At 42.5% G+C, this 18,158-nt stretch overlaps 1 protein-coding gene across 1 annotated transcript in view; it reads right to left on the reverse strand.

The window, feature by feature from the left end:
- LAMC1 (laminin subunit gamma 1) overlaps positions 1-15,393 on the reverse strand; it is a 179,983-nt gene extending 164,590 nt beyond the window's left edge. Inside the window, 1 exon segment of the mRNA XM_032226394.1 lies at positions 14,831-15,393. Coding sequence (XP_032082285.1) covers positions 14,831-15,221 — 391 coding nt within the window. The 5' untranslated portion in view covers positions 15,222-15,393.
- Positions 15,394-18,158: the final 2,765 nt, after the last annotated feature.

Genomic DNA, 18,158 nt, shown 5'->3' on the forward strand with positions numbered 1-18,158 from the left:
CGGATCTCTACTGGTAGCTCGTCCCACAGAGCCGGAGCAGCTACAGAAAAGGCTCTCCCCCGAGTGGTCGCCAGCCGGCATTGTCCGGTCGACGGCACCCGGAGGAGGCCTAGCCTGTGGGTTCTTATCGGACGTTGGGAGGTGTGTAGCAGGAGACGGTCTCTCAGATACCAATGGTAGCAACGACACAAAATAATGGCCGAGGCATGGACATTCATACTATTTAAAGGACATCTTCACAAACCCTTTAACGTAAGCGCAAATGTATTAAGAGTAGATAAAAGGTAAGATTAAAAAATGCCAGGGGACAGCTAGAAGTGCCTGCACTAGCGATAAATCCCTCTGTCACAAGTCTGTCCCGGGACCACAAATAGCAACTATTTTGTATAGCAAAATGCCACACAGTCACCTCCTTCTCCTTAAATAATTTCCCACTCATTCTATTCCCGAAAATAAATTCTCAGCCGTGCTTAGTATTATCAAGTGTCTCTTGGTGTCTCAAAGGCACCAATGGTGTGAGGATGAAGGGATAGAGGTTTGGAGGAGAAAATGAAATTGAGGTTCAGGGCAGAGAGCAAGAGCTGTACAGCGACTTTATATAACTGAACTGAACAACTGCTGTCCTTTTTTAAAAAAAAAAAAAACCCTTAAGCACTCAAGTTGAAACTCGCCATGTGTAAATCAAGACTTTGTGAGCCTAACTAAAATAGTGTCCCCTCAGGGCTCCAAAAATACCTCAGTGAAATCACTAGAGCTATTCCCAGATCTTCACAAAGTCTCCAAAAGATTTCCCGACAAAAAGTACAGTTACGAGAGAGTTCTCAGATTTCTTCCAAATTATGTACATATTCTAAGAAAGATTAAATAAGCACAGAACTGATGTTTCAGCTAAGATGACACTCTAAAGACAATATTCAGGAACAAGTCCTCTCTCTTCAATCTTCTCTTTGATTAGAGACTAGGAATCTCACTTCAATTTATCCAGTATACAATCTGATGCTTTACTGGGATGTTCAGAGGTGGGTTCCTACCAGTTCGCACCAGTTCGATAGAACCGGTGCATCAAATCTACCGAACCGGTTAGAAGAGGTTCCACCAATGGACACGGAAAGCAGGCCACACCTACAGAAGAGGTTCCAACAAATTTTGAAACCCACCACTGGGGATGTTCTATCACTACGATACAGAACAGTTAAAGAGGACTGATCACACAGGATGGGCCTTCTCCGGGTGCCGTCGACTAGATAATGTCGTCTGGTGGCTCCTCGGGGGAGGGCCTTCTCTGTAGCTGCCCCGGCCCTATGGGACGATCTACCCCCAGAGATCCGGACCCTCCCCACTCTCTCAGCCTTCCGAAAGTCTACTAAGACCTGGCTATTCCGGCAGGCCTGGGGCTGTTGACCTCTTGAATGAGGTCCAGCCCCACTAAGGTTGAGTGCATGTTGTGTCTTTTAACTTGCTTTATCTCTCTATTTTAAACTTTTTTAGTATTCTTTTAAATTGTTTTTATGTAAGCCGCCCAGAGTCCTTCGGGATTGGGCGGCATATAAATTCATTAAACTTTGATCATTTTTTTAATAGCAAAGTTAGGTGCAACTTTCAAAATAATCGCCATGGATAAATGTATATAGGTTGGCGTACCAAGGGTGGTTCATTTGTTCTTCACTTGGGAATTCCACCGATATTCTCTCTTAAATTATTCATCCAAGTCTGCCTCTTCTTCTTTCTTCCCCCAACTATGCTATAGCCAGAGGTGGGTTCCTACCAGTTCGCACCTATTCGGTAGAACCGGTTCGTCAAATCTACCGAACCAGTTAGAAGAGGTTCCACCAGTGGACCCGGAAAGCAGGCCACACCTACAGAAGAGGCTCCAAAAATTTTTGAAACCCACCACTGGTCCTTGGATATGATTATTCTACACTATCATGCTCTTATTTATAAAACTCGGTGCCTCTGTGAAAGGTAAGGATGACTACTGTGTTTGTGGTGCAATCAGAACATTGCGTGTGTTGAAGTTGTTTTAACGCAAACCAAAGATGCCTTTTAAAAAACACGTTGACATCCTATTCTTATGCATGCCAGTGCTATGTGCGAGGTAATTTAAGGTGGTTCTGACAAGTGTCGTCGGCATCTTCATATCCGGTCACATGGGTGGCAAGCCACTCCCATCCGGTCACATGGGTGGCAAGCCACTCCCACAAAGGAGGCCACACCCACAGAGTAGGTTCAAACAATTTTTGAAACCCACCACTGGATGTAGCCCAATTGAAACAAATGTATAGCTGAAAAACTAATGTTAGCAATTGAACTGTGGCAGAGGAAGAGGAGGAATTCTCCAATGGAAGATCTAGTGATTGGAAGATCATCAAAAGAGGCTAAAGAGAGGAAACAGACAGAGAGGGAGAGAATATGTGGGTGGATAATCAGAACCTAAAGAAATGATGAAAACTAAAGTTCACAGATTGGAAAAAAAACAAGCCAAATCTTTGGCTGCAAGCCTGTGGTTTATTTTCAATGCAGGAAACAAAAATACGTTCCCATGCAGTTCAAAAGAGACACATACTGTGTACAGTAAAGCAGTTAACAGTTAATAGGCTGCAATCCAATTTAAAGTTATTTTCACTCTTGTTCCACTATGTTACATTTAAGATGGAAACTGAAGTATAATTTATAAAAAAAAAAAACTCTTGCTAGTTCTGCAATTCAAGGAGGATAACTTCTAAAAGGAGGCTGGATATGTACACAACATTATGAATCCTGATTTACTTCTTTCCCTTCAAATTTAAACAGGAGAGATTTGTGCAAATGGAACACAATGAAATCCCACCTTTATAAAATAACTTGGGAATTAAAAAATAACATAACTATATAGCAATAGCAGTTAGACTTATATAGCGCTTCATAGGGCTTTCAGCCCTCTCTAAGCGGTGAATGTCCTTAAATTTCTTATTGACAATTGAATGCTGATTTATCCTGGTTAATTTAGATCAAATTCAGCACATTTGGCCACACTGGGTGGCCTCAATAATTCTCCAGTGTTCCTTTCTGTTATAGATGTGGCTGTTTCTTACTCCGTGGTTATATCACATGGTCCCAATAATGGATACCAGTGCCTAGTTTGGAGGTACTCCTGGAGTCATCATAGCAATAGCAGTTAGACTTATATACCGCTTCATAGGGCTTTCAGCCCTCTCTAAGCGGTTTTACAGAGTCAGCATATCGCCCCCACAGTCTGGGTCCTCATTTCACCCACCTCGGAAGGATGGAAGGCTGAGTCAACCTTGAGCCAGTGAGATTTGAACCGCCGAACTGCAGATAGCAGTCAGCTGAAGTGGCCTGCAGTACTACACTCTAACCACTGCGCCACCTCGGCTAATCTTCACAATACAACTTAAAATGGACTAGCAAATTGGGAGCTCCAACAATGGGAGCCTTGCTTACGGACTGAATTTTTTGGCTAAGATTTGGCTGTGTAAGCAAGAACTGCTTCTTCCAATCTTTTCACCAAACCTTATAACCTACCTTAAGTTTGTTTTGATTCTCTTAACACTAAGCAAGAAGGGAGAAGTGATCTGAAGTTCACATAGTTGTCATGCCATAGACGCCAGAAGCATTATCTCAGATCTCAATACATGGAGAAGGACCTCCTTGTTGTCCTCACGACCAGCCATGTCTATAATGGCAAAGATTATTTGACTGTTATCCTGATCGCAAATTGGTCAAGGCCTTCCTTGTATCTAGTAACTCAATCTGGGTGTAAGTATCCCTGGTTTGTATCAGGATAGTTACTTCAACTACATGTCCAAGTAAGGTACTCTACTCAACCGTTCAGCCAACACATCCTGCGTTAGCTGCAACATCTGGTTGAGGTGCGAAGGTTGTTCTACATGCAGCACATTATTATCATTTAAATATGAGACTATCAACATATGAACAAACGTTGCTGAATCAACCCTGTCCAAGAATATACACAGTTGTTATGTGTATGCAAAGTGAAGCTGGGAAGAAATGCTCCTAGCAGAAGATGCCAACTTGTCTTCTAAAGACAATGAGAGAGAGAGAGAGACGAGGTGGCGCAGTGGTTAGGGTGCAGCACTGCAGGCCACTTCAGCTGACTGCTATCTGCAGTTCGGCGGTTCGAATCTCACCGGCTCAAGGTTGACTCAGCCTTCTATCCATTCCGAGGTGGGTGAAATGAGGACCCAGACTGTGGGGGCGCTTTGCTGACTCTGTAAACCGCTTACAGAACCGCTGAAAGCCCTATGAAGCGGTATGTAAGTCTAACTGCTATTGCTATGATGACTCCAGGAGTACCTCCAAACTAGGCACTGGTATCCATTATTGGGACCATGTGATATAACCACGGAGTAAGAAACAGCCACATCTATAACAGAAAGAAACACTGGAGAATTATGGAGGCCACCCAATGTGGCCAAATGTGCTGAATTTGATCTAAATTAACCAGGATAAATCACCATTCAATTGTCAATAAGAAATTTAGGGACATTCACCACTTTAGAGTAAGCATTAAAAAGAGAGATAAATTATGAGAAAGAAGCTATGTAGGCTGCCCTCAGCTCTACTCCAGAAATTTACTGTATTTTTCGGAGTATAAGATGCACTGGAGTATAAGATGCACCAAGGATTTAAAGATGCAAATTTTTAAAATAGGTTTTGGCACTCTGCAAACCTCCCAAAAACAGCCCATCCCCCCCCCAAAGGCATGAATAGCCCTTAGGAGCCTTGTAGAGTGTTCCAGGGGAGGGGGGGGTTTCACAAAAATGGGCCTGTTTTTTGTCAAAAATAGCGCATTAGGAAGCTTATAGATTGCTCCTGGGGGCTGGGAGGGCATTTTTTGCTCATTTCTGCCCTCCCCAGCCCCTAGGAGCTCTCAGAAAGTCTCCTGCAAGATATGTAGGGCCATTTTGGTGAAGGGGGTGGAATATCCGGGAGGCAAAAAAAATGCTGTATTCAGTGTATAAGACACACCCAGATTTTCAGTCTCCTTTTTGAGGGAAAAAGGAGCGTCTTATACTCTGAAAAATATAGTAATCACAATATTATTACTCTGAACCATAGTAATAGGAATAAAAACTTGCAAAGAAGCTGTAAGGCAAAGTTACTAAATCTGTTTCTGAGTGCCATAAATACTGATGTCAATACCAGATTACCAATTAGTAACTTTAAAAGTGAATTGCTTTTAAGTGCTTTGCATATCTGGATGACTGCTCTGTTTACTGATAGAGCAGTAAATTTATCTGATTTATCCTCACCAGAAGAGAGAGAGAGTTCAGCCAAATTTATATTTAAATACCGCAGTAGAACTCTAAATCAAATCAGGAATCTACTTACTGGGCACAAGACATGAAGGTTGCTCAGCTTGGATGTTCTCTAGCAAATGACTCTCAAAATGCAGGGTTCCACCACAAAACCGCGGAGTACAAAATCGCGCTCGACGAAAGCGCGCATTTGACGTCATCACAGCGTGACGAAAACATCGCGCTGTGATCGAAAAATGTAAAAATAAAGCGAAAACCTTACCCTAACCCCCCCAAACCTAACCCTAAACCTAACCCTAAACCTAACCGTTAACGTAACGCTAAACCTAACGCTAACCCTTAACCTAAAGCTAAACGTAACGCTAACGCTCTAAACCTAACCCTAACCCTTAACCTAACCCTAACCCTAACCCTAAACCTAACCCTTACCTTTATGTGAATCGGCTTGCTTTAATTTTATTTCAATTTTTAATTTTTTTCATCGCGCTGTGATGATGTCACATGCGCGCTTTCGTCGAGCGCGATTTTGTCCTCCGCGGTTTTGTCGGGTCACGAAAATGCAGGAGCATTTCTAGCTGAGGAGCCAGACAAATCACTGTCTTTGTCAGTTCCTTAACTGCTTCCTCTAGCAATGTCTTGACAACCTCTTTTGGAGGCCTCCTTTGTGGGAGTGGCTTGCCAGCCATGTGACCTGGTGGGAGTGGCTTGCTGGCCATGTGACCTGGTGGGAGCGGCTTGCTGGCCATGTGTTTTCTTTCTTAGAATAATCACATCCAAGGACCAGTGGTGGGTTTCAAAAAATTTTGGAACCTCTTCTGTAGGTGTGGCCTGCTTTCCGGGTCCACCAGTGGAACCTCTTCTAACCGGTTCGGTAGATTTGACGAACCGGTTCTACCGAATAGGTGCGAACTGGTAGGAACCCACCTCTACTAGAGTCCGTGAAGCAGAAGGCGTGAGCTTAAATGGATTCCAGAATATGGTGGAGGACAGGAAGGCCTGGAGGAACTTTGTCAATGGGGTCACAATGGGTCGGACACAACTTTGCAACTAATAACAACACACCTGAAGTAGTTGGGTGATTTAAATTGTCTTTCTTTCTAATCTGACTTTATAATTACACTGATAGAAAGCTATTTCCAAACATCGCTAAGCTTATTTTATGGCAAATTTAATTTGTGCATTTTTACCACAAAAAGATTGATTTGATATAGATAGAGCTGTGTTATTTTTACTCTGATTGTTCATTTAAAGAAAATGAATAAGGTTTGCTAATACCGTATATGTCAAATATGATTCAAAAATAGCTCAGTACATATACTATTTCATTGCTAAAAGCAGTCCTCATTTATGGTTCCACCACAAAACTGCGGACGACAAAATCGCGGACGACGAAAGCGCGCATTTGACGTCATCACAGCGCGACGAAAACATCGCGCTGTGATCGAAAAATGTAAAAATAAAGCGAAAACCTTACCCTAACCCCCCCAAACCTAACCCTAAACCTAACCCTAAACCTAACCCTTAACCTAACGCTAAACCTAACGCTAACCCTTAACCTAACGCTAAACGTAACCCTAACGCTCTAAACCTAACCCTAACCCTTAACCTAACCCTAATCCTAACCCTAACCCTAACCCTAACCCTTACCTTTATGTGAAACGGCTTGCTTTAATTTTATTTTTATTTCAATTTTTAATTTTTTCCGTCGCGCTGTGATGACGTCAAATGCGCGCTTTCATCGATCGCGCTTTTGTGGACCGCGGTTTTGACGGGTCACGCTCATTTATATACTCTTTTATCTTCAATACATACAGCTTGCCTTGTTTCACCAACAGCATATAGAAAATACCAAGATCTCCAAACATAACTGCAGAATATTTATATTAACTTTCTTTTTCTTTTTCAACATCAAAGGTGATGCAAAGGCCAGAGAAAAAAAACATGCAAAATACAAATGAAAAATTAAAGTAATAAATAAGGACATCAATGCACTTAAGAACATAAACTGTGTTTAATCAGTAAAAATCTCAAGAATAGATAGCCCAAACCTTTACTGCCACAAATGATGGAAACCAATGGAATTTGGAATATGGCCTCTCCTTAAGCTGATGCCTTCCAGATATGATGAAACAACAATTCTAACAATTCCCAGCCAACACATCAGTAATTAGAATCTGTACTAACAAAAGCTATCTGCAAACTACTATTCGTGGGCTCAACTACGCTGTTAATATAATAGAAATTTAAAAAAGGAACCGTATGTATTTCAAACCAGTTCTCCACTCCCTTCTTCTGCATGCGTTTTAATTACCTGCAGAGCACTTGAAGAGATTACAGGTAGTCCTCGATTTATGATCACGACTGGGACCAGAAGGTGTTTACGAAGCAATGCAGCCATTAAATGAGTTATCACATGACTTTTTACAACCTTTTTTTTGTGGCGGCCATTATGCGAATCATGCAGCTGTTTAGGAAACCCAGCTTCCCCCATTGACAATCGCTTGGCAGAAACCAGCTGGGGAGGTTTCAAAAGAAGATCTCGTGATCTATGGATGTTGCAACCATGCTAAATACATCCAATCACCAAGCACTAGAATTGCAATAATGTGACCATGGGGATGTTGCAATGAATCGGTTTTACAAGACACTTTTTTCAGTACTGCCCAGAGGTGGCTTCCTACCAGTTCGCACCTATTCGGTAGAACCGGTTCGTCAAATCTACCGAACCGGTTAGAAGAGGTTCCACCAGTGGACCCGGAAAGCAGGCCACACCTACAGAAGAGGTTCCAAAATTTTTTGAAACCCACCACTGGTCCTTGGATATGATTATTCTACACTATCATGCTCCTATTTATAAAACTCAGTGCCTCTGTGAAAGGTAAGGATGACTACTGCGTTTGTGGTGCATTCAGAACATTGCGTGTGTTGAAGTTGTTTTAACGCAAACCAAAGATGCCTTTTAAAAAACAAGTTTACATCCTATTCTTATGCATGCCAGTGCTGTGTGTGGGGTAATTTAAGGTGGTTCTGATAAGTGTCACCGGCATCTTCATATTCAGTCACATGGGCGGCAAGCCACTCCCATCCGGTCACATGGGGTGGCAAGCCACTCCCACAAAGGAGGCCACACCCACAGAGTCGGTTCGAACAATTTTTGAAACCCACCACTGGTACTGCCATAACTTTTAACAGTTGCTAAACAAATAGTTTTAAATCTAGGGCTACCTATATAAGAACATCTCCAGGTTGCGAACTAGATTGTCGGATCCACAAGAAAGCAATAGCAAATTACTACCATATGGTTGCCAAGAAAACGTTTATGTGAATATTCAAGGGTGGTGGTGGCGAGATTCCTTATAGGTAGTCCTTGCTTAGTCCCAACAACTAGGAACGGCAACTTGGTGGCTAACTGGCAAAGCTGCTAAGCGTCCAATCATGTGACACACACACACACACACACACCATTTTCTTATACCTTCTCTTTTAATTCTGCTTGTCACAAGTTGGTTGCAAATTCCACAGGTGGAAATCATGACTGCAGGAAACTTACATTGTGTAACTTGAAACAGTTGTTAAAGGCAGTCAGTAAGCAAGGAATACTTGTACCCCAGTGGTGGGATTCAAATAATTTAACAACCGGTCCTCTGCCCTAATGACCAGCTGGGTAGGCATGGCTTGGTGGTCTTGTGACTGGGTGGGCGTGGCCAAGTCAATGTCACTCAGGTCGATGGGCGCTTCGCCTTAGTTGTTACAATGGTAATAAGGGTTAACCGGAGAGGCAGTTTCTGTAAGCGGGGCAATAAAGATGAGGCTAGAAACAACACCAGAATGTTTCCTTCCTGCCTTCCTTACAGGATTAGCCCCGTAAAGTAGGGGGAAAAAAAAGGAGATTTCTTCCAACAACCGGTGCTCCGAACCACCTAGAAAGTTACCAACCGGTTCTCTCGACTAGGTGCGAACCGGCTGAATCCCACCACTGCTGTACCCCCTTGACTGAGAGCCAGTTTGGTGTAGCAGTTAAAGCATTAGGCTACCAACCAAAGAACTGTGAGTTCAAGTCCTGCCTTATGTACAGGTTTAGCTGGGTGACCTTTGGCCAATCACCTTCTTTGAACCCGAGGAAACAGGCAATGACAAATGATTTGAAATCTTGCCAAGAAAACTGCAGGAACTTGCAGTCCACCAACACTGACTTGAAGTTACAAGGGGAATCATTAAAGCTTATTAGAGCATTTTAAACTTGTGTGTTCGTTTTATACTGACTGATAAACTCAGAGAAACATGTTAAGTAGCATTCCGGAGCACAATTCTTTTGGTGTCTGCAAATTCTGAAAGTCGGAAGTAAGCAGTCCTCTATTAATATTAGGAGCGTTTTAGTAATATTGACATTCGAAACAAGTTTTACAATTAACCCAGGGCCGTTGTTAAACCTGGCCTGAGAAATGGCAACAGAGCAGAAAATAATTTTCAATATAGTCGAATGAATAAGTCACTGTTCCATTTCCCCACCTCCCTGTTTACCATCCAGATAACAAGAAATCCAAACATCCTCCTTCGAATCGTGAAATGCAGGCTGGCAAAATTCAGGGCAATTGCTAAATGAACAATTGTTCTTTTTTGTTTCTTTCTAATAATATTTGAATAAAAGTCCTTCCAAGAACACTTACTGCATCACAGGTGTGCAAACATTTGAATGTTTGCAGTAAGGAAGTGTCAAAAGCATCCTTCCGTTTAAAAAAGGTTCTTTTTTAAAAAAAACCCTATATCCAAGACTTCAAAATCTCTCTCCACCACACACATGGTTCAAAAGAAAATCCAAGAAAGAATTAATCCGGCACGGAATAAACTGCTAAGATGCTGCCTCGACAATTTATGATTTCTTTCAGACAACTCACTTCCTTTGTATTTTGCCTACGATGGGATAAACTGTGGAAATGCTTTGTTACCTATTTTTAAATTCCATTTGAGTACCGCAAAGCTACAATTTAACCTTTGAGACAGAATACTGCTTTGAAGTATTTAGTCTCTCCAGATGTACAAAGGTGGCGTGGAAGAGTTCCCCCTCCACCAATTTCCCTGAAGCAACAAGAATTTGTGCGGTGATTGTTTTAACTATTCTACCTTTTATGTTTCTGCCTCAAGTCAATCTTTAACCCGAAAGTCTCACCCTTAAACCAAATTATCTTCCCAAGGAAGGCCCTGATTTGTCAAACTGTACAAGTAACTTTCCAGTACTTTGAAGAAAGCAGAAAGGAATTAGGTTAAAGGACGGGAAAGTTGAGATTCCTGCCACAATGGCAAGGAATGGTGGCGGAAAGAGTTAAGAAAAGGAAATTGAGTCCTTGTACAGGAAAATGAAGAATGCGTGTTCAACCAGCACAGGAAATGAGAAAAGGAGAAAACTGCCTCTTTATAAAAGACACAGAATAATTAAACAAATCTGCTATCGGGCAAAAGTGCTCAGGACTGATGTGAAAGAAACTTGTTAGTGAGAAATAACAAATGAGAGGGCAAAAAGCTTGTTTTGTTAGGGGAATCCACAATGTCTTAAGTTTTGCAAGTAAAGTCCAACTAGCTACATACGTATACAGACAGCAAAAGAAATCTATAGTTTTGTCTTTTTAGCCAGAGAAAGATGCAAAACCAGAGAGGCTCATTAATGCCTCCCGTCCCTAAGTGTAAGAAGAGAAAAGACGATGAGTTCCAGAAAGGAATTGATAAAATGACAAGAGGGTTAGAGTTCAGGACGACTTTAATGATACACAGCAAGAGTCCCCAGGCAAAAATCTAGGGACACCTGGCTAGATGTCAGGTTATTTACTTTCAGAATCTTTTAATTAAAAATCAATTAAATCCAATATACCCAGAGGAAGGCAGGTTGGGAGAGTTCACAGAATTAAACTAAGTTCATTAGGATTAGCAGAGTGGAGCGCCAATGTAATAATCACAGAACGGTGTTCTAACAATGGGTGCTGAGTTACCAAGGCTGACTGTCCATGAAATTCACTGGCTAAGGACAAATCAGGAGCCAGGTTCACGGATCATACTTAGCATAGTCTAGCTTCATTTTTAGCTCAGCGTATTCCAATAGCAGTAGCAATAGCGGTTAGACTTATATACCGCTTCATAGGGCTTTCAGCCCTCTCTAAGCGGTTTACAGAGTCAGCATATCGCCCCCAACAACAATCCGGGTCCTCATTTCACCCACCTCGGAAGGATGGAAGGCTGAGTCAACCTTGAGCCGGTGAGATTTGAACAGCCGAACTGCAGTCAGCTGAAGTAGCCTGCAGTGCTGCATTTAACCACTGCGCCACCTCTGTTATAAACTGTGATTTAACAGACCATAGTTTGTTAAACATCCTGGTAGACAGAAGTTCCCTGAGGATGGGTTCCAGCACGAATCCGAAAACTCAGAAGACGAAACCTCTGGTCTGGATCCCGCAAACCACATGGCTAAATTGTGAACCAAGCTCTGTCTAAACCCATCCTTCTTGGCAGGTTATAAGGATATGTAGGAAAGTTCTCCATCATGCATTTGACCATGAATTCAGCGGGGAAAGAGCATGACATCAATATGAATAATAGGGAAGCATCACGGTGTGCCCAATATGTCATCTCATGTGCCAGTGAGGCTCATTTTCGACAGTTTCAAGCAAACTTTCCCAACTTTGGAAGGCCTTCTAAAGACCCTCGGGGGAGGGCCTTCTCTGTGGCTGCCCTGGCCTTATGGAACGATCTACCCCCAGAGATCCGGACCCTCCCAACTCTCGCGGCCTTCCGCAAAGCCATTAAGACCTGGCTTTTCCGGCAGGCCTGGGGCTGTTGACCTCTTGAATGAGGTCCAGCCCCATGAAGGCTGAGTGTATGTTGTTATCTCTTTTAACTTGTCTTGTCTTCTACTTTTTAAACGTTTAGTATTCCTTTTATTGCTTTTATGTAAGCCGCCCGGAGTCCTTCGAGATTGGGCGGCATATAAATTCATTAAGCCAAGGTGGCGCAGTGGTTAAATGCAGCACTGCAGGCTACTGCTAGATCAGCAGTTCAGCGGTTCAAATCTCACCGGCTCAGGGTTGACTCAGCCTTCCATCCTTCCGAGGTGGGTAAAATGAGGACCCAGATTGTTGGGGGAAATATGCTGACTCTCTGTAAACCGCTTAGAGAGGGCTGAAAGCCCTATGAAGCGGTATATAAGTCTACTGCTATTGCTATTGCTATATTAAAACTCAAACTCAAATTTGGTATCCCTCACACTTCTGGACCTCAACTAGTACTTTTCCCTAGCTAGGGTAAGGCTGAAGAAGACTTTGCTGAACAAGCAGCAAGAATGGAAATTACACTTTAACTTTAAAGTAAAGAATGTTCATCTTCATGCCTTTAAAAAAAAACACACCTACAAATGGCTTTTGATAAGTAACTATTACTTGTGGTACTCCTGCAAATTATATAATTGCTCCCGTTCTGAAAGGCACCCAGAAGTGATTTTCCATAGGCTCCCTCTGCTACTGCCCAAGGCATGGAAATCTTGCAACTTAAAAGTATATTAATTATAAACTATATAATTAGTATGTAAACTATAGCCACTGGGTTATACCTGGTAGTTTTCGAGATCTGGCAGGGAACACAACGGCTATTTACATTGCTAATTGCCACCACTGGACCAAACAAGTGAAAGTCTATGCCTCCCTTAATCTTGGGCGTGGCTGCTGTTTTGAGTACATTTGGATTTCTCCAATTTGAAAAAAATGAAGTTTCTTTGTCTTCCAGGCACCTGTTTTAGTAAGCAACAACCAAAGCCAATAATTCAGACTTTCTTTCCATCTCCCTTTCGGTAAAATCCATAAAGAAATCAAGGAAGATGCTGTGCAGATCACCCCAACAGATGCAATTCGAAAAGTATGCCGAACAACTTCTACACACAATGTACCCAGAGCCCTAATTTTGTCATAATTCATTTTTTTTTTACAACTGTACTGGGAAAAGTAGGGAGAGAGAGAGAGAAACTCAATATATTTTGGCAGGCTACTGAAAAGACATAATGTACGTGGTTAGAAGAATCTGCCAATAGCGCCAGTTGACTCTCTTTCCCACAATATTATCCTGGGCAAGGTGCAGTACAGAGATCCTGCATTTATTCAAAGTCTTTTTTTCCATTCCCATGCTTAAAATCCCATCACAACTTCCTGGTGCTTAGATATCAAGAAGCAACGGAAGCTGCTCCCCCCCAAATCACCAAGTATACACAAGTTGAAAGACTGGGAGCAGAAACTCATCTCATTTCCTACTCCACTGGAAAAAAACGAAACCCACCACCAGGCAGATCAAAAGAGGAAGGCTATCTTCCAACATCCGCTTACTAGAATCCTGAATTTAAAAACTTCCAACGGCATCCCCAGGGTTTCATAGAGGAGGACGGCTGTTCAGAGGCCTAAAACCCTTCCCAAATTCCTGCCCAGGAGATGCTTACAAAATCCAAGTGTGGAGCCAGAAAAAAAGGGGGGGGGAAAGGAGAGATGCCTTGTGGAACTTGGCAACCTGCAATGCAGCAGGGATATCGGCTGGTTCAGGAGGAGGAGGGGTTCTTCGAGAGCCTCTAGTCCATCCTGACATCCCCCCCCTAACCCTTCCCAAATTCCTGCCCAGGAGATGCTACAAAATCCAAGTGTGGCCAGAGAGCCAGAAAAAAAAAAGGGGGGGAAAGGACAGATGCCTTGTGGAACTTGGCAGCCTGCAATGCAGCAGCGCTATCGGCTGGATCAGGAGGGGTTCTTCGAGAGCCTCTAGTCCACCCCGACACCCCCCCCCCTAACCCTTCCCAAATTCCTGCCCAGGAGATGCTTACAAAATCCAAGTGTGGAGCCAGAAAGAAAGGGGGGGAAAGGACAGATGCCTTGTGGAACTTGGAAGCCTGCAATGCAGCAGCGCTATCGGCTGGATCAGGAGGAGGAGGGGTTCTTCGAGAGCCTCTAGTCCACCCCGACACCCCCCCCCCCCTAACCCTTCCCAAATTCCTGCCCAGGAGATGCTACAAAATCCAAGTGTGGCCAGAGAGCCAGAAAAAAAAAAGGGGGGGGGGCGAGGAAAGGACAGATGCCTTGTGGAACTTGGCAGCCTGCAATGCAGCAGCGGGCTGGATCAGGAGGAAGGGGTTCTTCGAGAGCCTCTAGTCGACCCCTAACCCTTCCCAAATTCCTGCCCAGGAGATGCTTACAAAAATCCAAGTGTGGAGCCAGAAAAAAAGGGGGGGAAAGGACAGATGCCTTGTGGAACTTGGCAGCCTGCAATGCAGCTGGATCAGGAGGAGGAGGGGTTCTTCGAGAGCCTCTAGTCCACCCCGACACCCTCCCCCAACCCTTCCCAAATTCCTGCCCAGGAGATGCTTACAAAAATCCAAGTGTGGAGCCAGAAAAAAAGGGGGGGAAAGGACAGATGCCTTGTGGAACTTGGCAGCCTGCAATGCAGCTGGATCAGGAGGAGGAGGGGGGTTCTTCGAGAGCCTCTAGTCGAGCCCGACACCCCCCCCACCCCTTATCCCGGCTGGTGATGCCACTCACCCAGATGGAGCGTGAGGTTAATGGTGCTGGGGTACTGGACCCCGGCCAGCATGGTCTGGCTCTGCCACCAGGTGGTGTCGGCCTGGTTGTTGTAGTCGGTGAGGAAGGCGGCGCCGTGCTGCAGGTGAGGCTGGGCGGCGTCGCACAGGTGGCAGGACTTGGTCACCCCCGTGACGCCGGTCTGCACGCAGTACTCCTCGGCCGGGCTGCCGCACGTGTTGGTGGCCACCACGGTGACGTTGAAAGCGGCGTTGACGAACTCGGGCATGCAGCGCTGCGCCCGCCCGCTCGGCACCTCCGCGCACTCGTCCATGGCGCCGCCGCACGGCCCGGCCAGCAGCACCAGCACCAGCAGCAACCCCAGCAACCCCAGCTTCCAGCGGACGTCCATCCCCGGCGGCTTCCCTTCCTTCCTCCGGAGCCCAGGAGCGAAAGCGGCTGGTCTGCCTGGCTTGCCTGCCCGAGGAAAAGAGAGGGCCTCCCCGGCTCGCTGCAGCCGCGCTCACATCCACCCAGCGCGCATAGAAAGTTGGAGCGCACACAGGCAACTCTCTGGGCTAAAGGGTGGGGGCGCCGCGTTGCACGCCGGGATACCCTCCAGCAGAGGGGGGGGTGGAGGCGGAGTGGGGGGGGGGGGAAGAGGGCTTCACTAGGGTCCTCCCCCCCCTCCCGCCTCCGCCTCCCCCTCTTGGAATGTCCTGAATGGGGAAGGATTCCCGCGTGGGAACCTTTTTAGCCAAACAGGGGGAAAAAGAGGAAAAAGGGAAGAGAAAGAGCAGCAAAGCCTTCAACTCCCTAACCTGGCTTCATTAATTTGCTTATTATATTTTTTATTATTTACTTTATTATTGCATTAATTTATTCTAAAGGAATCCAAAGTGGCTGCGCCTTCAACTTCCTAACCTGGGTTCATGAATGTGTTTGTTTATTATATTTTTATTATTAATTTTATTATTGCATTAATTTATTCTAAAGGAATCCAAAGTGGCTGCGCCTTCAACTTCCTAACCTGGGTTCGTGAATGTGTTTGTTTATTATATTTTTATTATTTACTTTATTATTGCATTAATTTATTCTAAAGGAATCCAAAGTGGCTGCGCCTTCAACTTCCTAACCTGGGTTCGTGAATGTGTTTGTTTATTATATTTTTATTATTAATTTTATTATTGCATTAATTTATTCTAAAGGAATCCAAAGTGGCTGCGCCTTCAACTTCCTAACCTGGGTTCATGAATGTGTTTGTTTATTATATTTTTATTATTAATTTTATTATTGCATTAATTTATTCTAAAGGAATCCAAAGTGGCTGCGCCTTCAACTTCCTAACCTGGGTTCATGAATGTGTTTGTTTATTATATTTTTATTATTTACTTTATTATTGCATTAATTTATTCTAAAGGAAGCCAAAGTGGCTGCGCCTTCAACTTCCTAACCTGGGTTCGTGAATGTGTTTGTTTATTATATTTTTATTATTTACTTTATTATTGCATTAATTTATTCTAAAGGAATCCAAAGTGGCTGCGCCTTCAACTTCCTAACCTGGGTTCGTGAATGTGTTTGTTTATTATATTTTTATTATTTACTTTATTATTGCATTAATTTATTCTAAAGGAATCCAAAGTGGCTGCGCCTTCAACTTCCTAACCTGGGTTCATGAATGTGTTTGTTTATTATATTTTTATTATTAATTTTATTATTGCATTAATTTATTCTAAAGGAATCCAAAGTGGCTGCGCCTTCAACTTCCTAACCCGGGTTCGTGAATGTGTTTGTTTATTATATTTTTATTATTTACTTTATTATTGCATTAATTTATTCTAAAGGAATCCAAAGTGGCTGCGCCTTCAACTTCCTAACCTGGGTTCGTGAATGTGTTTGTTTATTATATTTTTATTATTTACTTTATTATTGCATTAATTTATTCTAAAGGAATCCAAAGTGGCTGCGCCTTCAACTTCCTAACCTGGGTTCATGAATGTGTTTGTTTATTATATTTTTATTATTTACTTTATTATTGCATTAATTTATTCTAAAGGAATCCAAAGTGGCTGCGCCTTCAACTTCCTAACCTGGGTTCGTGAATGTGTTTGTTTATTATATTTTTATTATTAATTTTATTATTGCATTAATTTATTCTAAAGGAATCCAAAGTGGCTGCGCCTTCAACTTCCTAACCTGGGTTCGTGAATGTGTTTGTTTATTATATTTTTATTATTTACTTTATTATTGCATTAATTTATTCTAAAGGAATCCAAAGTGGCTGCGCCTTCAACTTCCTAACCTGGGTTCGTGAATGTGTTTGTTTATTATATTTTATTATTTACTTTATTATTGCATTAATTTATTCTAAAGGAATCCAAAGTGGCTGCGCCTTCAACTTCCTAACCTGGGTTCGTGAATGTGTTTGTTTATTATATTTTTATTATTTACTTTATTATTGCATTAATTTATTCTAAAGGAATCCAAAGTGGCTGCGCCTTCAACTTCCTAACCTGGGTTCATGAATGTGTTTGTTTATTATATTTTTATTATTTACTTTATTATTGCATTAATTTATTCTAAAGGAATCCAAAGTGGCTGCGCCTTCAACTTCCTAACCTGGGTTCGTGAATGTGTTTGTTTATTATATTTTTATTATTAATTTTATTATTGCATTAATTTATTCTAAAGGAATCCAAAGTGGCTGCGCCTTCAACTTCCTAACCTGGGTTCATGAATGTGTTTGTTTATTATATTTTTATTATTTACTTTATTATTGCATTAATTTATTCTAAAGGAATCCAAAGTGGCTGCGCCTTCAACTTCCTAACCTGGGTTCGTGAATGTGTTTGTTTATTATATTTTTATTATTTACTTTATTATTGCATTAATTTATTCTAAAGGAATCCAAAGTGGCTGCGCCTTCAACTTCCTAACCTGGGTTCGTGAATGTGTTTGTTTATTATATTTTTATTATTTACTTTATTATTGCATTAATTTATTCTAAAGGAATCCAAAGTGGCTGCGCCTTCAACTTCCTAACCTGGGTTCGTGAATGTGTTTGTTTATTATATTTTTATTATTTACTTTATTATTGCATTAATTTATTCTAAAGGAATCCAAAGTGGCTGCGCCTTCAACTTCCTAACCTGGGTTCGTGAATGTGTTTGTTTATTATATTTTTATTATTTACTTTATTATTGCATTAATTTATTCTAAAGGAATCCAAAGTGGCTGCGCCTTCAACTTCCTAACCTGGGTTCGTGAATGTGTTTGTTTATTATATTTTTATTATTAATTTTATTATTGCATTAATTTATTCTAAAGGAATCCAAAGTGGCTGCGCCTT

This window comes from Thamnophis elegans, chromosome 11 (assembly GCF_009769535.1).
Source record: "Thamnophis elegans isolate rThaEle1 chromosome 11, rThaEle1.pri, whole genome shotgun sequence".
NCBI classification, from domain to species: Eukaryota; Metazoa; Chordata; class Lepidosauria; order Squamata; family Colubridae; genus Thamnophis; species Thamnophis elegans.